Raw genomic sequence first — 25,565 nt, 5'->3', positions numbered from 1 at the left:
TGGTCCTTGACCTTAATTAACAGGTAATGTTACAAATGCTGTTAAAAGCCATCACGGCAAGGGTAGGAAATGTACAACTTTCAGTCAAAAGTTGCAAAGCGAATACACTTTATTTACAGACTACTATCACACTTGAAAACAACTCAAGAAAAATCAAAACGTGCCATCACCCTAAAACAGATCAGGCAACTGGTTTAAAATCATACCAGACTACACCTCCCAGAAAGTTTGGAAGAAGTATGGATAAATATTATAGTGACCAAACTATGAAGAATGAGGATTTGATTCTCTTCAGCCACCCTAGATTTTCTGCTTTTGGACCACCCGGTGTTTGGATCTCTGTTGTGATTGAGTCTCTCTGACTGAATCTCACTTAGAGTAAGCTGTGGTAAAATGGTTTTAAGAGCAAACTCCCATTGCAAGCTGGTTTAAAATAAAGTTAATTGCTGTGAAGCTGGGGTTAGAGGCTCTTGGCTGGTTGCACGTGACCATGCGTGCGGGCAAAGAAAGTGAGGCTACTGTCAAACTCAGCCAGGTATCTGTACACAGGTAGGCTGTCACAGAAGGGAACTTTATTACAATATTGGAGTTGGGAGTTTGCTCTTAAAAGCATTTTTAAAAGCGTTTAACATGTTCCACTGACTGTGCTGGAAGATTGATAATATATTGACTTTATTGAAACTGTCACCACACAATCCAGGTATAGGTTAATTCTTAATGCGGAGACTTGGTTACTGATTTTTCTGTTATTCTGGAAGGGAGGATGGAACGGTTTTCCAAATTATAGAAAAGTTCTTATGGCGGTACTTGCAAGCATATCATATGCTGTGTATTATCTGCTGTGTATTATCTTTGGCTAAATCTATATGGAGAACGACAATAAAATCATGTTTAAAAAAAATATGGGGTGGTGGAGAGCACTCTGATTAAGATATGCAGAGGGGCTTCAAAGTCAACCTGCACAATAAAGGGTTAAGTAGGAGATTTCCAGAGCTTTGACTGGGGCTCCTAAGTAAGAAATTAAGTTCACTTTCATTAATGTTCTTCATTGCTTTTTCCACAGATTCATTTTACCTCAGGAGGCCTTCACCTTGGTGTACAGCAAAGGAGAAATACCTTTAGAGTGCAGAACATTGAATAACTAGCCTTGTAGCAGGATCACTGGTTGAACATAGGGGGTGACTCTGCAAGGGTGGCCTTTATCTTCTTGGAATCTGCAGAAAGCACTCTGTGACAATTCTAAACCCATATGACCAATATTAATAAACACTGTGTGAGGTCCAACTTTAAGGAAAGGGGAAGTAAGGCACACATGTACACTTTGAGAACCCATTCAGGACTGCCCCTAATCTCACTGGAAGAGAGAGGAATAATAAGGATATTGGCACCTTTACTGTAACTACCCCTACAGCTATCCTGAAACTGATTGGAATTGTTGGAAACAGGGCTGAAGATCTATAAGTCAATAGTGTATTGATAAAGCAGTCTTAGATAAATCCTGAGGAGCCGTCTTGATCAGCATCCACCTAACTCAAGCTGAAGAGCGGTCAACACAAACACTCATTAACACAAAGATTCTTTTATTGTAGCTGTGTCTTTTTTTAACAACACCTTCAATTTGTGGTTGCCTGACCTCAAAGTCGGCTCACTGGATACGGCCTCTTGATTTAGCCCGTTGGATTGTTTTGACTTCCAGAAAAGGTTTTAACTAAAATAAAAACTCCATTAAGGTCAAAAGCTTATCTTAAGAAAGTTTACTCACAATGTTGGATCTTACTATACATAGGAGGAGATATCTATGATAAATGCACATTAATGCAATTTGAAATTGGGAAGAAATTAATAGGCCACATTTTAGAATTTTTACATTATCATGGCAGACAGCCTCTGACTAAAATCCAACAATTACATTGACCATACCATAATACACCTTAGAGGGATGGTATACTCCCCTTGGATTCCACCTTTTACAAATAAGTCAACACACACAATTTAGGTGATGTGTAATTGATCATCAATCTTCACAAGCATATGCACAAGTCTACAGTTTACAAAGGAAGAAATTAAACGGATTCAAATACTTTTCAATGACTGGTTCCATTTTGACATAACAGGCAAACTTATCATGGCATACTGTGATATTATCCGTATTTCCTGTGGTATGATTACGTAGGTGTTGCCACATTATTGTCATGTGATATGAGGTGTGAGACATGAGGGGGAATACCATTTCTGACATCAAATCTTGGCCAGGAAACTGAGTTACCAGCAACTATTTTTAATGCTAGGACAGTTTCAGTTAAGGGGATTGTCATGTATGCCATTGTTGTGTCAGGACAGTCACTGGTGCACTATTCTAGACCCTGAGTTTTTCCATAATCCCATCAGAAATGGTTTAATAGGCTTCAATACATAGGGTTTATCCTTATATTTGACTGTTGGACTGCTGCCCACATTATATTCCACTTGAGATATTGTTCCACTTGAGGTCAAGTAGCTTCTATTTTTTTAATTTCGTGTGTTTTGTTTAAAAACATATGATTGTATGGCCATTACCATTTTTTATTATGTAATATACTATTTTCTGTATTTATATTGTTTCCTGCCTTCCACCGCTCAGCCAAGCCACCAAAGAGTCAGCAAGAGTACCTTAGGGATCTTTAATTCAACTATACCTATGAAGTGCTGTGAACAGGTGCTGTGGGGTATTTGTCAAAGCATAACAAGATCTCTCTCTCTCTCCCTCTCCCTCCCTCCGCGAATTCATGACAAGGAATTATTTTTTCGGTTAACTATTTAATTCATTTGATTTCCTCCTGGTTTTCAGGTGTGATAATGTGGACAAATAGTATATGTGCATTGCACTGCTGGTCACAGGGCATTACCAAGAAAGCTTCTTGGTCAAATACCAGTGATATCACCCTGAATGCACGGTGGTGTTAGCTTTCCATTTCTTGAATTTGACTCAAAATCTTAAACCAAAAATGTGGCATTTATTAGCTGTAGGATTAGCCTTTTCAAACATTTTACATATACTAATACGTACATGCTTGAAACCCTTTTCAACACAAATAGGTGAGGATGCTTGCAGGTTTTTTTAAAATTTGTGGTTAATGTTGCTTTCTGGGAGTCTTGCCTTTGATTGGCTTTTAAAAGTGAAAGAATGATTTCTGCACCATATGCTGATGCCTTCATGGATTTATAATTGCTGTAAACTGTGTGATCACATAATGGTTTTTCTAAGAAGTTTTAATTTTCCGAAATCTATCGAGTTATTAGAAATCATTTAGAACACTGCATGTACAATAAAGTGAGAGTGGCAGACGGAAACAACATTCTGTTAGATCAAGCAGGGGATAAGACTGGGTTCACTCTGTGACTAACGTAAACTCACACATTCATTTTCATAAGAGACATGGTGAATGTGCAAATTCAGACATACATAATGTTTCCCTTAATTGCTGATTTTAGTTAGTTTTCAGAAGGCAACTCAGGATGCCTGTGTATTGTGCAACATCATAGCATGGGGCAAAAGGATACTGTAAGTAGGCAAAACGTGCTGGCCCAACTGGCCACTCGTAGCATTCGCAAGAAATATTCTACACTTAACTTGACTGCAATGACTGTACTTCCGAGACAATGACATGTTCCAAACTTCAGTTGTGGTACTTTATTCTACAACGGGGAGCGTTAAAGGTTGGTAAGGAGATGCCATATTACTGCATCCCTTATCTTCTGCAGGTCATCGCCAGGTTGCTGGACTCTCAGAGTAGCATTGAGGAGGCTATGGCCTGGATTGTAGCTACGAGTAATTACCAGTGCCGGAGGTAAATTCAAGCATTCTAGGAAGGTGACCACATTCCAGTCCTTCTGTATTCGCCCACGATGCCACTCTAGGCAGAGGCCAGCCAGAAGCAGAGCAGTCTTGATCCTGCTTCTTTAGGACCAGACCATCTGAATTGCCTCACAAGTGTCCCTGCTGATTTAATTGAATTTAATTTAATTTAAAGAGTTTTCTATAGCGCTGGCTAGACCAGAAGGTATCAGAGCGCTTTACATAAGGTTCCACATAGTTGCAAACATACATCAGTTACAAGTTACCAAAGATACCAGTAAAAACTTTTAAGGAGCATGAAAGAAAAGGAAAATGGAGTGAGGAAGGGAAGGTGGGTAGGGGAAAAAGGGTAGGATATAGATACAACGGAGAGACGAAGGGAAGGTCTGCCCATGGTCCGACTGGGTAGGTGACGGCCGGGAGGGAATCCGTAGCCCATCTCCTCTTCAGCTATCAGGTAGCTTCACTGGGCATGGGTCAAATAGCTAGGTCTCAACAGAAAAACATAAAAGGGATAGAAGACGAGAACAAAAGGAGCGTAGAGGGAGAAGGGGGTAGGCTGAATGGGAAGGAGGGGGATACAACAGAGAGATGAAGAAAAGTCTGCCCAAAGTCCAGCTGGGTCGGTGACAGCCGAGGGGGAATCCACAGCCAATCTCCTTTTCAGCTAACAGGTAGCTCCACCGGGCCTCGGTCAAATAGCAGGGTCTCCAAGGTCGAGGGAACGTTCAAAGAGTACATGTCCTGGAGGGAGAGCAGGATCAAGGTCAGGTGAGGGATGTGATTAAGTTCAGGTCGAATACCAGTTCGATTGTCCAGGAGTGGTCAATCAGGGTGGAGTGACCAACTGAGGCTGCCATCATCAGCCCTAGAACAACTGGTCACTCACAGAAAGGCTCTGACTTGTGAGACAAAATACTGCCTCTCAAAAGGTGTTTTTGGAAAGCGGGAGGCTAGCAGATCACAAATAACTGTGGGTAAGTATGTTTACTCAATGTCACAATACAACAACTACAACACTGGCACATCCACCTTTTAAGACACATGATTCCCTACGGGGATCCAGGATTTTTAAAGATACCTCAGGCCACATACATATTCCACGCCATCCATACCTGTATTCTGGCAGCAAGACACACACTACACCCACCTCAGAAGAGATTACCAAGACTCTTCTAAAAATTGAAAGAAACATTAATGTCATAGCAATAGAAATAAAGAACTTGACAAACACTAACATGTCAAACTAACGGGATACCCACCAACCAGACAGCCAACAAGCTCAATTCTGCTCAAGAGCGTAGATCTCAAAAAGCGACACACCAAACCTCCACCCAGAATACTCGCAAGTCCCTCATTCCAACCAGACCCCTACATATCAGCGTACAGAGGCCAAATGAAAAGCAAGCAGGATAAACCAAAATGAAGTAGACCTTCTTGAGTAATATACGACCATAACCACAAAAGGCTTTAAGCTAGAGAACTCTATAATACCTGTACACCTGAGTAATTTCAGAATAAATCAAATACTAAAACCGAAGAGGACTTCGAAAAATCTCATCATCATATCAACCCTCTGAGTCAAAAACATGGAAAACAATAAATCAAACAAAATGTATGCAACATAACTGCAGGTCAGCCACTGGTGACATAAGCGACTTCAGGGCTGCATTAGTGAGGTATAGCTTGCTTTCTATGACGCAACGAGCCCAGGACCTTTGTTGGACTTACTCCTAGCACTTAGGGTGTCTATTGTAACAAATAAAAGTGTCTGTAAAAATAAATGCTTGAATGAATGTCAGCCACTTGCAAACAAGGTCACATTCCAGTCCATCCACAATGGCCTGACAGCTCATTCAGAATTATAATTGTATGACCAAATGTACCTTTTCTACTCCTGACAGTAATTCTCATAGGCGTTCTTTGCAGGCCGAAGTCCATTTATAGGGGGGGAGTCTCCGTCCATGGGAAAAATATTTTCCTCAATGTAGGGGTGGCTTCTCCATAGAGGCCAAAATGGCAGTGACCCCCTCCCACAATCATGTCACATCTGCATCTTATTTCTCAAAATATTTCAGCTTTTATATGAAACAAAACAATCCCATTGATCATTTCCATACATGTAAAAGCTGCAATATCACCCTGCACCAGAAGAGGGCTCCCAGGGCTGTATTGCCCATGTGTCAGGTGTGGGTTGTTACAGCCCATCCTTTCACCAATGCAATACATATCTTACATGCTGCGGTAGCGCCACCGGAGTGCACCATGTCAGATAATGGTGAATTGAATTAGGGCCAGTCAGTCATGCACCCTTATGCCCCATCAGAAGCCATGATAAAGGAAAAAGGACATCTGATTTTCTGATTGGGCACAGGCTGTGAGCCTCGCTCTGACACCTTGTTTGTTCGTTCTGAAAGTCAGGAATCATTGTGCAGAGGAAACTGCGCTGAGGACAACCCCGGGTAAATTTCCACGTTGTGTGTATGCGTGAGAATATGCTTATGTTGTGTATGTGCCTGTCTGCAAGTGTGCAACTGTGTGTGTATTTATGTGAGCATGTGTGTTTGTTTGCATGTGTCCTGACTAATGCTTTAGGACCTTTCATTTGATAGCCCGCCTGCTTCATAAATTGACCAGCCGCCACTGCCTCAATGAGATTTTTTTTTTTAACTGCATTTCTACGAGATAATCCACTCCATCTATTTGGAATTCTCCTGGCAGACGTAATGCAAACAAAAGTTTGGAATCATGTGATTCCCACTGGAATCCACATAGAAATCTGAGCCAAGGAATTATAGAAATTGGTAAATTCCAAAAAGTTGTATTTCTGCACCCACGTGTGAAATTAATTATTCGGATGCAGATTTACTACTTATTTTGTGAATAAAACCCTATTTGCTTTTGGGAAAAGATTAAAGCGATAAAGAGGTTTTATTTCTAAAAACTTGACAAACAGACTACAATAGGCTACTACAACACATCTTCAACATGGTGGGAAATGTTTGACTACAAACCAGTGTCCACCCAAAAGGATTGAGTCCAGTAAAACCCAGACCGCTGCCTAGTAAAGGACACAATGACCCAGAAACTGATTCAGAAGTTCTTGGTTATGCCTGAGATGAAGTCAATATGGAGCCATTTTGTATTTTGTGGCACAAGGTAGGCATCTTGCTATAAAGGATGCAGGCATGCACAGTCCTTCTTATAGTATTTATGCATTCTCTCAGAGGACTGTGGTGCTGAAGCTGGACGTCACTACATTTAAGATTATGGTTTCATGGACACTAAATAATAGGACACACTATGCAGGCACTGTTAACTTTTAATGATATTTAAAATGCAGCCCCATATGACATGAACTGTGTGCACCAAATGGATATATTGCTCGTATATACCATTAAATATACTAAATAGGGTCTCAGCTATACAGCATTTTCAATAAATATGAACGTCAAATACCACAAAACAAATTAAACAATTGTTGTTCTGCTCAGCAACAGAAACCACCGGCTCAAATTAAGCCCTCACTGGGGGGTAAATAGTTAAACTCACTGGGGGGGTAAATAGTTAATGTGCTTCAGGAATTCTAAAATGGATACATGTTTTTAACGTGACAACAGTGTAAAAGGCAGATATCTGTCATGTTGAAGAAAGAGCTACAGCTATATTTAAAAGAACAAGACCTGTGCCTCTTAAAACTGTCTCAACTGTGAAATCACGTAATGAACACTAAAAAGGGCCTGTCAGCTGGAATAAACACTGAGCACAGTCAGCAGTTTTATCCCAGACCCTATTATGGCAAGAGCATGAGTTTTTTTGCTTTCTCTCCGCTGTTCATCTCAACAAATAAACTGACTTGACCTCGACCTGTTACTTCGTGCAGTTTGCCCGTCACCTCAGACTGGACCCCTATTTCTCTCCCTCCGAGTCCGAGGAGGCTTTCAGGAGCAGGGATATATAGCGCTGCCCTGGGCCGGGAGGTTGCCGCTTTATTATGGCGTGACATTTCCTCGCACAATAAAGAGGGCGCGGACACATTTAGTGCTAATGGACAGTGGAAGGGCGCCATTTTTCAGCATTTGAGTATTGACAAATTTCACAACCGAGAGTGGCCCTTTGTGCGGCATGAATCAGTCCTATGCGACAGAGAGAAAAAAAACAGACATTGGCAAATACAAAAAAGAGGCCTCGGGATCACTTCAAATACTGCGGCTACTGGCATTGAAGCGAACGCTGGTTTTTAGACTTTTAGAGGAAAATACTTTACTAAAAAACAGCAAAAGTAATGTTCAACTGTGTGAAACATGCAGAAAACATTAATCCTAGGATAATGTTTGCTAGTAATTAATTATCATTAAAATTAATATTACCGCAAGGTGCTTTCCATCAGGAAGTCATCAATTGACTTTACATAGCCTATAATTTCCTATTAATTAAAGCCCTGTTTGATAGTCTCATTGTGTGAAATGTTCTCCTGCTCACCTTCCAAGAATTTACTGTGTTTGAGTTAGTTATTCTATAGATCTTTATTCGGAACAGTGCCTTCATAGGGAACCTTAATGATTCACAGATGAGTTAAACTAGTACAAAATATATAAGTTCGTATCTTTTCAACATTCGTTATACTACACAATGTTGTTCATTACACTAGGACACGCGGACAACTGTAAAGTGTTTTTTTTGCTTAAATACGTGTTTGTTTTGCATACACACGAACACACTATATATAAACTAAATGTGAATTTACTAGCCGGTACTGAAAAAACGTGAAAGGTGTACAAGAATTCACTAACTTGTACTGAAAATTGGAGTGGGCAGCAAAGATAGAGCAGGCCAAAGTCTCCAATGAGCACATGCCCAGAGGATCAGCAATAGAAGAGCCAGACATTTTCTAGGGGGAATGAATTAACAAGAGAACATTTCACCGAAACAATGGTTGTTCCTGAGTCCTAACTAGCCTCCTGAGTCCTAACACGCCAAGAAGAGACGATGACACAAGATTTCCATGTCTGGCAGATTTTACGCTCAGAAGTAACAATAACAAAAAAAACATGGTCAAACGCTTATATAAATTGGCAAAGTTGCACCCAAAGGTTCACGACCTAGCATGGGGGCTGGTTAACTCATTTTTGGGATTCACATGGGTTTAACTGAATAAGCATGGAAACCTGCGACAGTTTCAGGCTTCCACATATGCTCCCTTGTGAATTTACAATTGGGAATATGAGGAGACATTTCCACACGTGCAATTGAACATAATGCACAATTTCACATTGGAAAATCCAGCAACATATGTGCAATGCAAGTTACATTTGTGGCAGAATATAATTTTCCCTGTTAAGAAACCAATTCTGCTATACCATCCTATTGTGGGATTGTTATCTATTTCCCCCCAATTGTGGCAAAGAATATGTACTAGGCCCTACTTTGTGGGTGTCAGCAAACTTTTCAGGGCACACCCACCCTGGAGTGCCTGTCCCCCACACAAGAGTGAGATTTTCCTAAACACATTAAGGCACCATCATGGGGTTATATATTGCATTCAATAAATGGGCTGACGCGGGCAAGGGGTCCCTGTGCCAAAACAATGCACTCATTAATTAATACATCTTATAGTATATTAAACTTACACGTGCAAGTGGTTTTCTGAATCAGACCCTCAGTTTTTGAGGACAGCAGTTTCAGCGGACACTGGCCCGAACCGCAGGAGCAGGCTTCATTACTGCCCCAAAGAGCAGGTTTTCATGAGAGAGGGAATGTCGTATGGGGAAAAGGAAACATAGACCTTAAGAAGTCTAAAATCACTAACATAAGTAATCAACAACGAACGAGAAATGTGAGCACTCACTATTCTTGAGGAGCTCCCACTACGGTCCATAAACTAACGTAGCCAGGGTACAATGGACCCTGATGCAAGCAGGAAATATGGGGTTGACTATCTGCTGGAGGGGCAGTAAAACGGCCATACTATGTATGTAGAGGGCCCCTAAAGCTCCTGGGGCCCAGTGCCACTGCACTTGCTGCACTATTGGCAACTACATCCCTGGGCATAAACCTAACTTGTACCAACTACAAAAGAGACACTGTGTATAAATATCGCCTGATAAGAGAGCCAGCTATATAAGAGGAATACACAAAGTCCAACTGCCAACTAGACTTAGTCATATGACCAGAGACAGGCTGCACGCATCAAATGACTAAGACAAGACAATGCCATCTTCCTAAAAGTGGCATTTTCAGACTTGAACTATAAAATCCGACTTCACAATAAGTTAGGATTTTAAATTATGATTCCAGAGAAACCAAACATGAATTAGTCATCGTTTCCCATTTGAAAATTATACACATAAAATATACTAAGGCATTTCCAGTGTTATCCTAAGGGAGAGATAGGCCTTGCAAGTAGTGAAAACGAATGTAAGAGTTTTTCACTACTTGAACATGCAAAACTTAAAAGTACATGACCAAAATTTTAAGTACACTACACCCTGCCCTTGGGGCTGTCAAAGGCCTACTTAAGGGGTGACTTATATGTATTACAAAAGAAAGGTTTGTGCCTGGCAAATAGCTTATTTGGCTAGGTTGAAATGGCTGTTTAAACTTCACATACAGGCCTGCAATGGCAGGTCTGAGACATGTTTAAAGGGCTACTTAAGCAAGTGGCACAGTTAGTGATGCAGGCTAACTACTAGCATTTAATTTAAAAGCCCTTGGCCAATGTAGTGCCACTTTACTAGGGACTTATAAGTAAATACACCAATTGAGTATAAGCCAATTCTACCATGTTTTTGAGGACAGGAAAAAGAGCGTTAGCACTTGTTAGTGTTGAAGTTCTTTGGCTTGGCAGTTCGGGCGGGACTGTTCCCATGAGGCACAGGGTCAAGACTGATTTGCATATGGCCATGTCTGAACTGGGGTGGCTTGGTGGGCAAAATAACGATGGTTTAAATCCAGATCTGTGACTGGGGGTGAATGTTTTTCCATTGTGCAACATTCCGTCCATCAATTGTTGTTTTAGTTGTGGTAAAGGCCAACAAAAACGAATTAAAAAAAAAGTAAGAGGAGGAAGCCAAAAGGGTTGAAGATAAACCCGCAGAAAGGAACAGGTCCAACAATGACACTAAGTTATACAATGAAGGACTGGTTGCACAGCACATACGTTGTTATGCAAGACATACCACGATGCACATTCCCCCTCTACAGCTGATTATCTACAAAGCTACCTATAGTGTCAGCCTCCATTAGATAATACTGCACTCATACTATCTCTTTCTCCACTAGATATTAAGGACTCTCTCACATACGCGCACACACACACACACACACACAGGTAAAAAGTCCTTCTAAGATGTAAAAGTATACCTAATGTGCTCCATGATGATGATGCAGAAACATAAAATAACACATTAAAAAAGCTCAAAGCGCTTGAAAGGTCCAAAATGTCAGACTTAATAGTTGTCTGATAATTATAACAGACTCCACACTACCCTTACAAACTACTAATACTTAAGATTTCTAAAAGAACAAGATATTCTTTTCAACCTCATTTAATTAAGAACCAAAACCCAAATTTATTTTAATTCTTGATCTCCACATTGACTGACAGAAATATTTCATGGGCTCGGGAATCACAAACTAGAGGGCCAGAATATACCTCAAGGGGGCTTAGAAAAATAAAAGAACAGGAAAGAGAACGGGGAAGGGAATCAACATGAAACTTTATGGACAAAATACTTGTTGCTACAAACACTGTCTGTTAGTCCATCTCAAATTCAATTGACGGGAGATTCTAGGATACGTAATTGATCTGCTTGAACTAAGAACTGATGAACATCCCCAGGAGCCTACCTGGCGCATCAAGGGCACATTTAGTGTTACGAAGAAGTAGGGTATACTTCAGCTAAAAAGTAAGTTCTGTGATGTCCTAAACAAGAAAAATACCTCTGAGTTCTTGCAAGTAACATTTCTGCTATAAGAGACACTCCTAATACTGTGGAACTATTGGTGTTAGAAGGAGGGTTTTAACTATTTGCACCCACGTAGAAGTAAACTATTTCTGAATTCTGGGGCCTTCGTAGCATTGGTAAAAAAACATGTTTCCTCAGGAACAGGTCACTTAACATGGCTCAACCAAACTGATCAGCAGCTCAAGGGCAGATGTCAAAAGTGACCTTTGTGAGGCGTTGTCCACATGGCTGGTAGTGACAATATATCTAGCACAACCTTAATGAAACAAACAGGCCTGCATGACCATGGTTTCACTCAATTTCTCCCAGAGAGCAATACCCTCTGAAATATAGGTGACAAGTCAACATGATAAAGAAGCATTGTAGTTTGCGAGTGGGATCCAGGACCAATGTGTCTATGTGTATGTGTGAGAACCTGAAAGCCCTAGTTTGAAAGCCCTTGTTTAATAGCGATCAAATCTTGGAACCCATTGGAAATAATCCAAATTGATATAGATTCTCCCAGCCTACAAAAGGAGTTTAGAAAAAAGTAAAAAAGAACAATTTCCTATTCAATGAAAAGACATGTTAAACAGAGTGGACAGTTCAAATGGCGGCAATTTTACCTATTAAAACTGTACATTTGACTCACAGAGGAAAAAGTTTGCAACGTGCTTATCTTCCGGAACGATGTGACTGCTGCTTTCCAGAAGAGTAGTTTAAAAGCACTGAATATCAAGGGCCAGTAAGCGGAACAGGAACACAAGTCATTAACTGAGGTTTAGTGGCATATTTCTGTAGAGCGAGTGTCACTCTTATAAATATCCTCAAGCCCCAATCACTGGTAAGTCTGAAGGCTTAACTGCTGCGTGTGTGAATTGGCCAGATGTTAGAAAAACCATCATATGGTCTAAAGTGCATAACGTTTGGTCCACATCCCTCGGAAGGGAAGAGTGGCAAAATCTGAGCAACTTGTTACTTTATAATGGTGCCTGGCACAACGTCTCCTAGACTAGACTAGAACTTTAAAAAATATTCTGAAGCAGCACTAGATGACTCTAAACTAGTATATCCTAGGTCCTCTGGCCAATATCCTAGGGGTCCGAGACCCCGAATCTAAGGAGCTACTTGACAGCCAACAGAGATATCTGACATTCCAGCAATTCTGGACTTTGAGATATGGTTTTTGGTTGAAGGCAACTGCAGGAAGCTAGGGGGGATACGTCCATATGTACCTCTAAAAATGCATATGTCTAACATTTCCCTATGGATTTTAATCAAAATCAGTAATGGCAACAACTGTACAATAACTCATGTCACAAGGGTTTCTTGAAGTAGATTAGCAATTAGAATAAGAATCCATCATTTACTGATGACATCCGACACAACATATGGCTATTGAGCTACTCCTCTTTTATTTTTCCATTTTCCCTAAAATGTCCCCTTCTGTCTTGCCCATGAGTGGCATCCTAAGGTGGCAGATAATCTGGTGAGAGTTACATTGTGCTTGCCAGGGATCACCAGTTACTTGCAGACACTGATGCATTGATTAGAGAGCTGTAGTTATTCACAACTGCTATTTGGACAGTTGTCCACTGAGGGCTCATGCAGGATTCATGCAAAACAACTAGCATTTATTTATTCCGCATCTGAGAAACAGCTATTAATTAAGTTCTCACGCAAACAGGGGTCAGCAAGAAGCTTTCACATTCTTATCAGAAGCAAAGTAATCAATCCTCAGTTGCCCCAACAAAACAAGAATGCAGTTCATCTAATGTGTGTGAAGATAGTCTGAGTCTCGATGAGTATTTTGAACTCATGGTTAGTGTCTGGAAAATAATCATACAAAATTGCTCGAGCCCAAATTCAAAATTCTACTTCCAGCATGCACATAAGGAGGGAGTGAATATTCCCAGATTTTTGATGTAAAACATCCTAGAGACGTTATCTGTGAAGACAAATCCTTTCTTGAGCATACTAATTGAAGTCCTGTAATACAAAACAGCATTCTTCAATGCCAAGATGTTGATGCGAAGAATCTCGTCTGATGTAGACCTTAGACTGTGACTCCGCACTGACCACAAGATAGATTCCCATCACACTGGAAGATCCAAGACTAAGGAGCTCGCTAGAGAGATTAATTCCAAATAGGATATTGTCCTAAAAGGATCCTCCCTCAGGATTCTGCTGTTGTGTTCTTGGACATCGAATTTCTAAGAATGCTTATCCATCTCTTGATTTCAATGCAGAGACAAATCCAAATAGTGTTACTTTTTTCAAAATAATGAAATAATACTTCCAAAAATTGTGCTGCACTATGCCGCATAATTTTCCTTTTCTTGTCACATCATTTACTCAACCCAGCGACATAGTTTGGTCCTGTCTTGCTGCATAATTTCAGTGGCCCTGCCCATATATACTTAACTTCACAGTACTTTGGCAGTTGTCATTTTGGCCAAAATATTTTTGTAGAATTATATTTCTGTCCTCAATATACTCATCTACAGTCAACTGAGGTCAATGTGCCATTTGTGGAATTTTGGTACTTCTTTCTGACTCTGAGAAACCTGTTTATCTTTGCAACTGGAAATTCTGTAAAACCGGTAGGAGGCCTTTGCTCTCTCTTCTTTGGATTTCAATTTGAGGTTTGGGATTATTAGTGTGGGCTAGGTGAAGATGATGGTACGTGATGTCAGTGTTTACAACAGCACTCAACAATCTACCAGGATGTCATTTTAAAGGTATGATATTAGGCCGCTTGGCACCTTGTGCAACTTTTATTGTTAGACTTGGTCTGAACCTTATGGTCGCTGCAGACTGGCCCGTAATTGAAGATGCCCACACTCCAGCAACCAGTCCTTATACAGTCTGGACACAGTCTATCCAGAAAGAACACATCACTGGGGCAAGGTATCCTGAAAAGGGAGGTGTCTACACGGGGACTCTAAGGAGCCCAGCTCCATAGAGTTATGTTCGGAAATGTAACCAATTCTAGTGGAAAAGGAATCACAGCACATGAGATGTTGAGGACCCCGTTCTGCAGGGAAACCTAGTAAGAATCAGCTGCTGTGAAATGGGAAAGACAGGACGACACTCACTGAACCCAAAGCGCCCAGGAAAGATCGCGAGGAGGCTTGCTAGAGCGATAAAACACTCGGATCCCAAAAAAACACATAGATATGCCAGGTAAAAAAAAGAGTGCAATCAGTCTGGAAGGTGCTGTGCAAAAGCATGTTCAATCCCTTTACGTGGAGATGAGGGAGGGGTCTAGAGGAAGACGGGCCTAGGGGGGTGTGGCCCAAGAAGGGGCTTTTAAATTGTGCTTTAGTTCGAACTTTGCAAAAATGCTATGGTGCCCTCGGAGCAGCTCTTGCATGCGCCTCAGGAAGAGGACTGGGATTCTGAAGCAGCCCAAGGTGCCTATGAACTAGTACTGGTATAAGCAGCCGAAAACAAACAAGTTAAGAATACACCACTAACGGTTGTACGACAGTGCAACGCAGGTAAATACACTGTGTGCCTTTACCACGCATGTTTTTAGCACGAATATGCTTTTACAATGAATATGCTTTTTCAACGCATGTCATCACCACAAATAGTTTTTATATATAAAAACAATGTATTTGTGGGGGGAGGGGGGAGACCCACCACATCCCCAACTTACCTTAAATATGTGGTAAAAGCATGCGTTGTAAAGGCATGGATGTGGTAAAAATATGTGTGCTAAAAAGGCACAACCCCACTAACCAAAGAACAAATAATGCCACTTCACTCTGTAGCCTTTGTCTCCGGCACGCGAAAGAGCGGGACACAAACGCCGGCAGAGCGCCGGGGAATCGACAACTCCGCGTCTGAATGGATTTCAGGTCACAAACCAGGGGGTGCCGTCCAATTTATCAGAGCACCAGATACTCAGGACATTCTGAGACTTATTTGCATTTGGGACCATTAGACTGTCAGTAAAGTTCAAAACACAAACATCAGAGAGCTCCATAATCTGTTTATGAAGCTCTTTAGTTTCACTATAATTATATAATGGGATTTTCTCTTGTCATTTGATTCCAGGGAACAATGGCTCGGCTGCCATCCGATTAATCTGCACCACGCAGGCGAGGGTGAACCCTGGGATTCCTCTCCAGAGCACGTGACCACCGAAGCCCTAAACGCAAACGATGACATGCAGAGCACATGAAAATACAGAAGAATGTGGGGACTGCGTCATAGAAAGGATATTTACCTTATTGATAGATGAGAGCGGTCTGTGTGTTCTGAATGAATGGAGTGAGGTATTCCTGTGTGAGATTAAACGCAGAGAGAGGGCGAAAGAGAGAGAGAGTGAGTGAGTGTGTCTGTCTGTCGGTGTATCTGCGCTTGATAATTAGGAGTGAATTACTCCAGTGAGGTAGAAAACCGAAACACTGTGTTCTCAGTTATTTAAATGAGGAATTCCCAAGAGATACTGAACCTAACCTCTGCATGAGTGCCGAATTGTGTAAGTATGTGTGTGTGTGTGTTTTGAATTAGTGGAAAGAGATATTCCTGTGTGTGAGGAAACACTCTGACAATGAGACCAGTAAGAGACTGTGATATAAAGGGTAGGAGAACCCAGAGCAGGAAGAGTGCCCCTAGGACAACTGAAAAGGATGATTCTTTGTGATTTGTAAAACTTCAAGAAGTTTCCTCCTGGTACCAGATGTGCCAGGGGCCATTACAGAGAGATGTGTTTTATAAGGAGAAGCATATGTCTTGAAATCTACTGTAATGTGGAAAGAAGTTAGTTTTGTGTGGAAATCAACAAGCCAGGTCCTAAATTAAAGGCTTGTGACACACTCAATACACATATCCTACAACGGTGCTGTAAGGAGTCGAACAGACCGGCTGAAGTAATGACTGATGAATCTATGAGTTCAGCAAAAAGAACAATTGAAGGACAGAATAGCTTGACTCCAGTGGCATGGAGAGCACGGGACTCACGTCTAGGCATACCTGTCCCACTTGGGTGACAAATGCAAAAAGAACAATTGATGAACAGAATGCAGAACAATGTCATACATTCACCCCAGTACAGAGATCTGGGCGTAAATCCATATTTTTTTTGCTCCCCATGCCATTCCAGTTTTGACCCAGCCATTTGCAAATCAGTCTTGACCCTGCACCCAATGAGAACAGTCCAGCCAAACTGCCAGGCCAGGTCCTCCCTGGACTGGCAACAAGCATCCTAGGACCGGTTTCGGGCTTTCAGCCCTCATCAGTCAGAATAGCTTGCCTCCAGTTGCATGAAGAGCACGGGACCCACGTCTAGGCATACCCGTCAAACTCGGGGTGACAAATGCAAAAAGAACAATTGAAGGCCTGGCAGTTCGGTCTGGACTGTTCCCATGGGGCACAGGGTCCAGACTGATTTGCATATGACTGGGTCCAAACTGGGGTGGCGTAGTGGGCAATAGAACGATGGATTTAACCCAGATTTTTTGACTGGGGAGAATGTTTGCATTGTCAGCATTCCGTCCATCATTTGTTTGCTGTAACCCTTTTCGCTCCACGTGGGATGGGTATGCCCGGACGTGGGACCCTTGCTCACTGTGCCACTGGATTCAAGCTAGCCTGGTTGAAGAAGGGTGACATACCCTGAAACCATTCCTAGGATGCTTGTTTCCGGTCCAGGGAGGACCAGACCTGGCAGTTCGGTCTGAACCGTTCCCATGTGGCACATGGTCAAGACTGATTTGCACATGGCTAGGTCTAAACTGAGGTGGCGTATTGGGCAAAAGAATGATGGATTAAACCCAGATCATTTGACTGGGGGAGAATGTTTGTACTGTCAGCATTCCATCCATCATTTGTTTGCTGTATCAATGAGTTCAGCATGAGAAATTCATGGCAGGTAACGTTTCAGGCTTCCCATCCTAAATTCATATGTTAACCAGACTAGATGTACCAGGGATGCGTGACTGATACACTGAGGGGTGAGCACAGGTCTCTCATGTTGCTAGCCTCAACATTGATTTTACTGGCCACTCTGGAGCATTCATGCCTTGGGTTCCACTGCTTCACTAGACAGAGATAGTCAAGAGGTTGCCTGTGCGGTACTTTACATTAGAATTATATCAGCTTCAATCAAGGTCTGTCCACAGAATGGTAATGGTGCTAGAAAATATATCTTCCAAGAGAATTGCATTGTCGAGTGAAGTTTTTCATTTCTCATGTTAAAGATTAAGTGATTTATATTTTATTAAACTTTTGCCTGATGGTCAGATGTTAATAGAAAAGCATTTATACCTCAGACCACAAAAGCCGACAGTAAACAAATGCAAACCATGCCCATGGCAGTGTAACAAAGTGTACTGAATTAATGTATAAGCAATCAATGCTTTTTAGCACTGACTGTTAACGTATGTCTACTGTAGAAATAATTTGCAACAAGTCGCTGAACACTGTTTTTGTTTATGTCTTAAGTTTTGTCTACTACCTGCAAGTAGTGATCAGAAGGGCTACTCAGTCATAGGAACAAAATAGACAATTAAATTACTAAGGGCCTGATTTAAATGATGGCTGGCTGCTGTTTCTCTGCCAGGAAGATACAGTAATGTACTCCGTCGCACTGACAGAGTTGTCCCCCTTTAAACTGCTGCCTGGCAAAGTTACAGTGATTTTTGTATTTTTAAAAAGAAAATCCAAAAGAGAATTTTCTTTTTTTAAATTGAAAAAACAATGACCTCCGTCGCCATGAAGTTTCCTCCCATTGCAAGGGGGCATGGAGCACTTTACGTTGCCCCTTACTGTCAGATGTTTCCTGGCCGTAACAGACAATGAAATTAAACTGTACGCCCACCCATCTAAATTGGAAGGACAGACGCACAGCCAAATTCCGAAAACCCTAACTCCGTTAGAGGGGTTTGATCACGGTGGAGACAGCCGCCTTCAAACCTATGGTCCAACCGTTTTTAGATTGGGTGGGCGGACCAAAATGTTGGCGGGGAGGGAACTTCGTCGCTATTGTGATGCAGCTCCCACCCATCAACATTCAAATCAGGCTCTAAGTCTCTGATCGCAAGTCTGAATCACTAACTTTTGAAAGACATCACATGAAAGAACTAATTAAGGTACCAAATTACCCTCATGAAATTACCTTAGAGAATACTACTTCCCTCATGAGTACTTTGGCCCTTGTATAAAGTTTGGCTAATGCTGGCCAGCCGCCAAAAATAGGTGGATGTTCTATCGATACATTCACTATAAACAGGACGCACAGTATATCCTTTGGTTCTAAATCAGGGCCTTCGTTTTTCAAACTACTCACTCTTCATGTTCTGATCATCTCATACAGATTACAGAGAATGGTGAAGTTAGCATATTGTTGAGAAAAAATATATATGGTGTTGCAAATAAGCTGCCTTTACTAGAATACGATCGGCCGAAATGAAGTGAGAAGGAGCAAATTTGAAGTATTAAAATCCATAGCCTTTTCCTACAAATTCCCATATTCCATGTCCCCTGGTACAGAAAGCAACATATATTTACTGAGTAAGGAAAACATATGTAGCATGCAATATCCTGCATCATTATCTCCAGGTACTGATGGTCTTCCTGTTGGTGGCAACAGATAGAGTTAGAGATCAAGCAAACAACATGGTCTTAATAGCTGTTTTGAACGAGCTACTGGAGGGTTCAAGTCACTGGGCTGTGGGACTGGTCACCCATGGATTTATTCTATAATCTTCCACCCATTATAGTAAGTTGGAAAGAACACACAGCCTACAGGAAATCTACTTGTGAGTGGGAGCAGTGTTTTTTCATTTAGATAAGGTGGAGTCAACACTAGGTGGAAACTATATAGCATGGTAAGGCATTTCAGTTTACTTCTGTTCTCGGCCTGGAGCCAGTAGAATTTCAGTCCCTCTTTGGTGACATGACCAAATTTACTAAGTCCCATAGGGAGTCAAATTGTCACGTACTGCGCCACCTGCAATTTGTTGTAGTCAATGCATAATGCGCTGGCCTCGTCCAACATGGCCCGGACTCTTAGCGTCAGATGGATAAAACTACCACAATGTAATTAAAGCACACACATACTATCACAGAACACTGCACAGTCTGCTAAAATCATCCTCATTTGAACCAGCTGCTTGAAGCATTCATAGGCTGAGGCACAGCATGTCAAACACTTGACATGACAATACTTGTCCTGTGGTCATGAGGCTGATCAGCTGCCTCATGACAGGAAGAGGAGGAGTTTGCTTGCGGCACTGCTGAGCGTGCTGGAACAGCAGTGACTCCTTCTGGACGACCTAACACTTTCTCCTGCCAAGTTCACATTCCCTTGTTAGTTGTTACATAGTTGTGAAGCAGAGACGTGATGAGAGCAGTTCCATTAAGAAGGGCATGCTTCCAACGAACTTAAAGCATTACCTACGACATTTCATAAGAAAAGTAGGAAACTTCAAAACTAGGAAGATGCCAAGAGGCAGGAAATGTTTTTCCCCCGAAACTCCACATTCCTACTTTTAGACAATCGAACAATTTTGAAAAAACTATCTTCAAAAGCTAGCCAACCACACAGCAGACATGGAACACACCCCCGCCAGTACAACAGTGCACAACATAACCAAGCATGAAATCTAGTAATGTGGTTTATCCGGTTATTTGTGCAAAAATGGTGACACGGTGTTTGTGCGGTGACACAGGATATACTAAAAGAATTACGATGCATCTTTGCAACATTACAGAAACTTAAAATTTACAGTTGGTGGACACTTTTCACGTCCCAAATAACTCCTTTTGTGCAGCAGTAATCTCACACATTTGCTCCTTTTTGCGCTAGCATGACCTCAGTTTTACTAATGCTGTGATGCTAGCCTAAACGTGCCTTGTGGGGATCCAAACCAACACTTTCAGCTCACTCCCATTGGTCGTCAGCAAATGCTTTACTCGCTGACCCATTCGAGCAGGCTGAATAACTACATGTGAACATTAGAACCCAGGATTCGATAAAGAACTATGAAGTTAAAGTCATATGGGCAAGTTATACACTTAAAATAGGTTTTCCTATCGCCCAGCTGTGGCCATTTTCTCTCCCTTGCTACACGGCCAAAAGCAAATCTTCCAACATAATAAACTCAAGATAATATATGAATGCACCCCACTTGACAAAGAACAATGAAGTCTGTGTTTCACCACTCATCCCAGGTGCTCAACATAGCCAAAGCTTGTGCTTTCCATCTCTTGCAAACCAAGGAAAGAGTTCTGTTAGTTAAATGCACAGGTGTGTACAGAAGGGAAATATGGCTTTCTGACACGTTTTCTCCAAGTAATTAATCCGTACAGTTGCAGACATGTTTCGTATCCTTGTCAAACTCGAGTGTCTCGGTGATATGTCCATACTACACAATTAAAAAAGCAATATCACATATTGTTAATAATGAGCTGAGCTCTTTTAAATACATTAATACAATATAACATAATTTCAACTTTTTTTCCCTCAGCTGGGCTATGCATTATTAAAAAAACGTCCGAACAACAAAGTTTCAGGAGGATATATAAAATATATGCAAAACCGCCTCTTGTTTGTTGTTCTGCACGAAGCAATCCCTGCACTCTCAGAGCTCAGCCCAGTGGAATTCCTACCTTGACCTCGTCATTACAGAGCGGACACCGAAAAGGCCAGCCTAGTGCCTACGTAGACATGACCTATCCTCACCCAGGCTGAACTCATTCCTCTCACGGATGGACTTACACCCAGGCCCAAGCCGCCCGAGCTCTAACAGGGATGGAATGCACTAACATCAAATCCCATACAAATGTTTCAGGCGCGGACAGCACAAGGATTCATTTATGCGCAATAATAACAGATAAAGACGTTAGGAATGGCCTGTAAATGACAATAGGCACCGGCTACGCACAAAGCGTAAAATGTTCCTAGAGCACGCACAACGCATGCCAGAAGTCCGAGTTAAAACAAAAATGCCAGACATCAAAAAACCGACTGCCGCTGAAGAATAATTACTGCAATTTTTCGCTCAGATGCGGTTTCAAAAGAAATAAAGTCTTGCTTTGTTTGCCCCCTGTTCTCTTTTTGGAGTTCCTCTTTCACAGTAATTCGGCATTAATAGGGCACTGAAGCCCGGGCCAGTGTGAACAGTTTCTGACGGGTCTTTGTGCGGGGCCGGCTCATTACCTGGCTCGACGTCATGCCATCCACTCGACTGGCTGCCGCTGCCCGGGGAGCGCCCTTGACTTGTATAAAATGGCTCCTCGCCGGGACTGTCCATCTCATCCTCCACAGACTTGAGGCGCTTTGTGGAGCTGAAAGAACAAAACATGGAAAGGCAACTTAGTGGACAATATCTTTTAATCTCATCGTCAACTTTGTGTTTTTGTTTGCTTAAAAAAGTACATTTTATTTGGTAAATATGCAAACACGATAGAATAATACAAGGAATAATCATTCGGCATATAATGATAATGCTAAGTATGAGAAATTAATCGTCAACTTTTTAACACATCAGTGTTTTCATTGCTGATTAATATCTCAATAGGTCTCAGGTTAGAGGTTGACACATACCCCGAGGCAACATCACATGGTTCTCCAGTGTGGCTGATGTAAGCACAGAAAACTGAGCAAATGGGAGTGCAGGACGCAGATTATTTTATATTGGAATCATATCTTCACTGCGTCAAAAAATCTTCAAGGAATCAACTAATCAAACACTGTGAGAGTTTCTGAAACCACTTTTTAGCTCTGCTCTAGAGACAGCTTTCGAAGTCCTGCCAGTTCCAGAATTTCCAGAAATAAATAACATTCTTGCATAGAAATAGTATGCAAGGGTTTTTGGTCGTCCCTCTTCATCCACTGGTTTGGTCTAGTGTCACACACATGCTGCATCAGCCAACCACAGCATACATCATGGGGAGGAAGTACATCAGACGACCATATCTATTGGAATGGATTTCAGTGCCAGGAACGGTGTGCCAAGGCTGATAGGCCAACTCCTTTACTTTTATGTTTGCCATTTTGTTTTTACATTTACATACAGCATATACTAGCACAAAAAACAGCAACACTGCATGCATGTCAAGGCAGGACCAATTGGCTTTGCTCAAAAAAATGAACTACATTGCACGCCGCCAAGGCTGGACCAATTGGCTTTGCCAATGCTGATTCAATTATGGTATTGTTTACCTAAATCACTTCCATTAACAAGACACAATAGATAATTCACTGCTATCGGAATTATTGCATTTCTTTTGGAATTTATCCTCAATTATAATTCCTACTCCAATCCAGAAACAAGCATTTGCAATGCAATAGGTCTCGCATTATTAAAGTTTGAGCTATTGGCATTGCTAAATAATGCAACACCAATAGCTCTAACTTTAATAATGCAAGACCTATTGCATTGCAAATGCTTGTTTCTGATGGTGGCAGGTAAAGGAAAAGCCACAAGAGGGGGAGGGGTCAGGGGTAGCAACGACAAAGGAGAGAGTGTCCGGTACTAGGTGAACGACGACAAGAGTGAGAGCGTCGGGATATGGGACAAGTAACAATAGGAGGGAGGAGGGCGAGGGGACAGGTCATGCTCTGACAGGGGAGAAGAGTGGTGTACGGAAGCAAGGAAAGATAGGGAAACGAGGGGTTGATCCACGACTGACCTTCAGGATATCTACAGGAGATATGCTCAAATACAATTAATCTAAATGGGAATCATATGCAAAGTCAGGGGATACATTCAGGGCCACTGGAATTATGACATTCTGCAGCCACAGCTTTTTGCCACATTTGCCGCACAATCCATCATCTGCTACATAATTTGCAGATTTTAACCAAAATATTTGCTTCTAGCTCAAAAGGATAAAAAATAAGGCGACATGTTTGTGCACAGTGGAAAGATCTTCATTTGTTAAACTGGTACAAATGAGGTGAAATCTCTACCCAGACAGTATTAAAATATGTAAAAATAACACAAAATAATAAAATAATATATAAAAACCAGTGTCACATTATGCCCTACAATTTGCCATGTTTGCTACATACTTAAGTCAAACCTGCCGCATAGTTTGGTGCTCAGCTGTTGTATAATTCCAGTGGCCCTAGTTATATTGAAAATCGGGCATGGATTTGGTTCTCGTATACCAACATTGGGCTCCCTTCTCTAAACCCTAACTATGGTGGTATCTCCATCAACACACTGTGTCACTAGGACCTAATCCTGATTGCAGAGCAAATGTTGAGTTGGCACCAAGGCTTGTTTATACTCGACTTAGTATTGCTACACTGGCACAAATTGCACATGCCATAGAATTTCTACCCAACATATGTTCGTAAGGTCAAACAAGTAGCAGATGTGCACTGTTTGCAGAATTCTGAATGGAAGAGAACATGTACTGTTAGCTTCTTCAACCTCATTTCAGTTTTATGTGCGTAAAGAGGAATTGGGTGCAAGCTGAGATATTACAGAGATGTGCAAACTAGAGTATTTTTCCTTGCTAAATGCCATGAAAATTTTGTAAAACTATGCTGTACTTTTGTAGCCAAATGCGTGTAGTTTGCTAGTATCTTAAATCCCTTCATTTAGGCAAGTGCACACCTTGCATTAAAACAAACAGTCACGCAGGATGTGTCTTGTAAACCAATCTCCGGCTAGTATTGTGCGCCATTTCCTTATTTGAGGTGTAAATAAAGTTTTACGAAATCGTGGAATGTGCATTTCTTTTTATTTGATCAATTAAAGGAAATGAGGGAACTTTGAAAAGGTTGCCTGTGGGATTACAACTTCCCTAAGGCCGAGTTACTGTATCCTGGACAACTGATATTTGCCAGGTGTGCAAATTGCGCCCAGTAGGCCACACAATTTGCTGGCCTACGGTAATCGGCGTGGTGCATTTACCTGGCCCTTTGGGGTGCGATTGCCTGGCCACTTGGAGGCGATTGTCTGGGCCCTATGGCACCTCGGGGTGTGAATGGCTGGTCCCTCAGGGTGCGATTGCCTGGTCCCTTGGGGTGAGATTGCCAGGCCCTTGATTGCCTGGCCCCTCGGGTGCGATTGCATGGCCCCTATGTCACCTTGGGGTGTGAATGAGATTGCTTGGCCCCCACGGGGTGTGATTGTGTGGAACTCGTTCCGATCGCTGCATGGCTCACGCAGCAACATTACCTGCGCTGATGCTGGCAAAGACGTTGATTAATTTCGCAAATTAATTAAAAGGCCTTAATTTCTTCACAGCGATGTCAGGTACGTCACACTTCTTTTCACTCTGGTCTGTTCCATTGGGTTGTCAGTAGCTGTCACAACTTGTTTGCAATAAAGGATGTTGGATTGGAACTAAGAGACTGCAGCGGAGGCAAGCACAGGCGCACCGCCACTCTGCGAGCGGCACCTCGTTTCACGTTGTCCTCCTGGTTTTCTATTCAGCTCACGTCCTCGTGGGCCGCAGGTGACCAGCCTTTTCAGGGCCGCTTACAAAAGCGGGGCTGGTTTGCTTTATTTTCAGACCGGCCCTGGGCTTCCACGCATCAATAAGGTTGTAGCGGGCGTTGGCTGTGTAGTAAAGCACAATAAATACGTCATTCTGCTCGAGAAATATGGATGTTGACGAATGATTACAAAGCGACGTTTTTTCCGGTGTCCAGCAGCCTTTCTATTAAAGGCCACAAGAGGGAGCAAGTCAGATGAAATAGTGACTTTGGAAGTGGAAATGTTTGCAGAACTACAAAGGCTGGTTAAGTGGCTGACAGCTGATGGCAGCACAGGTGAAAAGCACTAAGAGCTAATGCGCGTCTCCAGCTG

The 25,565-nt window shown here is 41.9% G+C and overlaps 1 protein-coding gene across 11 annotated transcripts in view; it reads right to left on the bottom strand.

The window, feature by feature from the left end:
* NFIA (nuclear factor I A) overlaps window positions 1–25,565 on the bottom strand; it is a 773,858-nt gene that overhangs the window by 100,656 nt on the left and 647,637 nt on the right. For all 11 annotated transcript variants that reach the window (XM_086953183.1, XM_086953198.1, XM_086953177.1 and 8 more), the window contains exon 6: window positions 21,956–22,083. In XM_086953183.1, coding sequence (XP_086809309.1) covers window positions 21,956–22,083 — 128 coding nt within the window. The remainder of the gene's footprint in view (window positions 1–21,955; window positions 22,084–25,565) is intronic.

Source organism: Lissotriton vulgaris, chromosome 1_1 (assembly GCF_964263255.1).
Source record: "Lissotriton vulgaris chromosome 1_1, aLisVul1.2, whole genome shotgun sequence".
Lineage (NCBI taxonomy): Eukaryota > Metazoa > Chordata > Amphibia > Caudata > Salamandridae > Lissotriton > Lissotriton vulgaris.
Note: the sequence above shows the minus strand (reverse complement) of the source record. Positions and strands in the feature narration are given on the sequence as shown.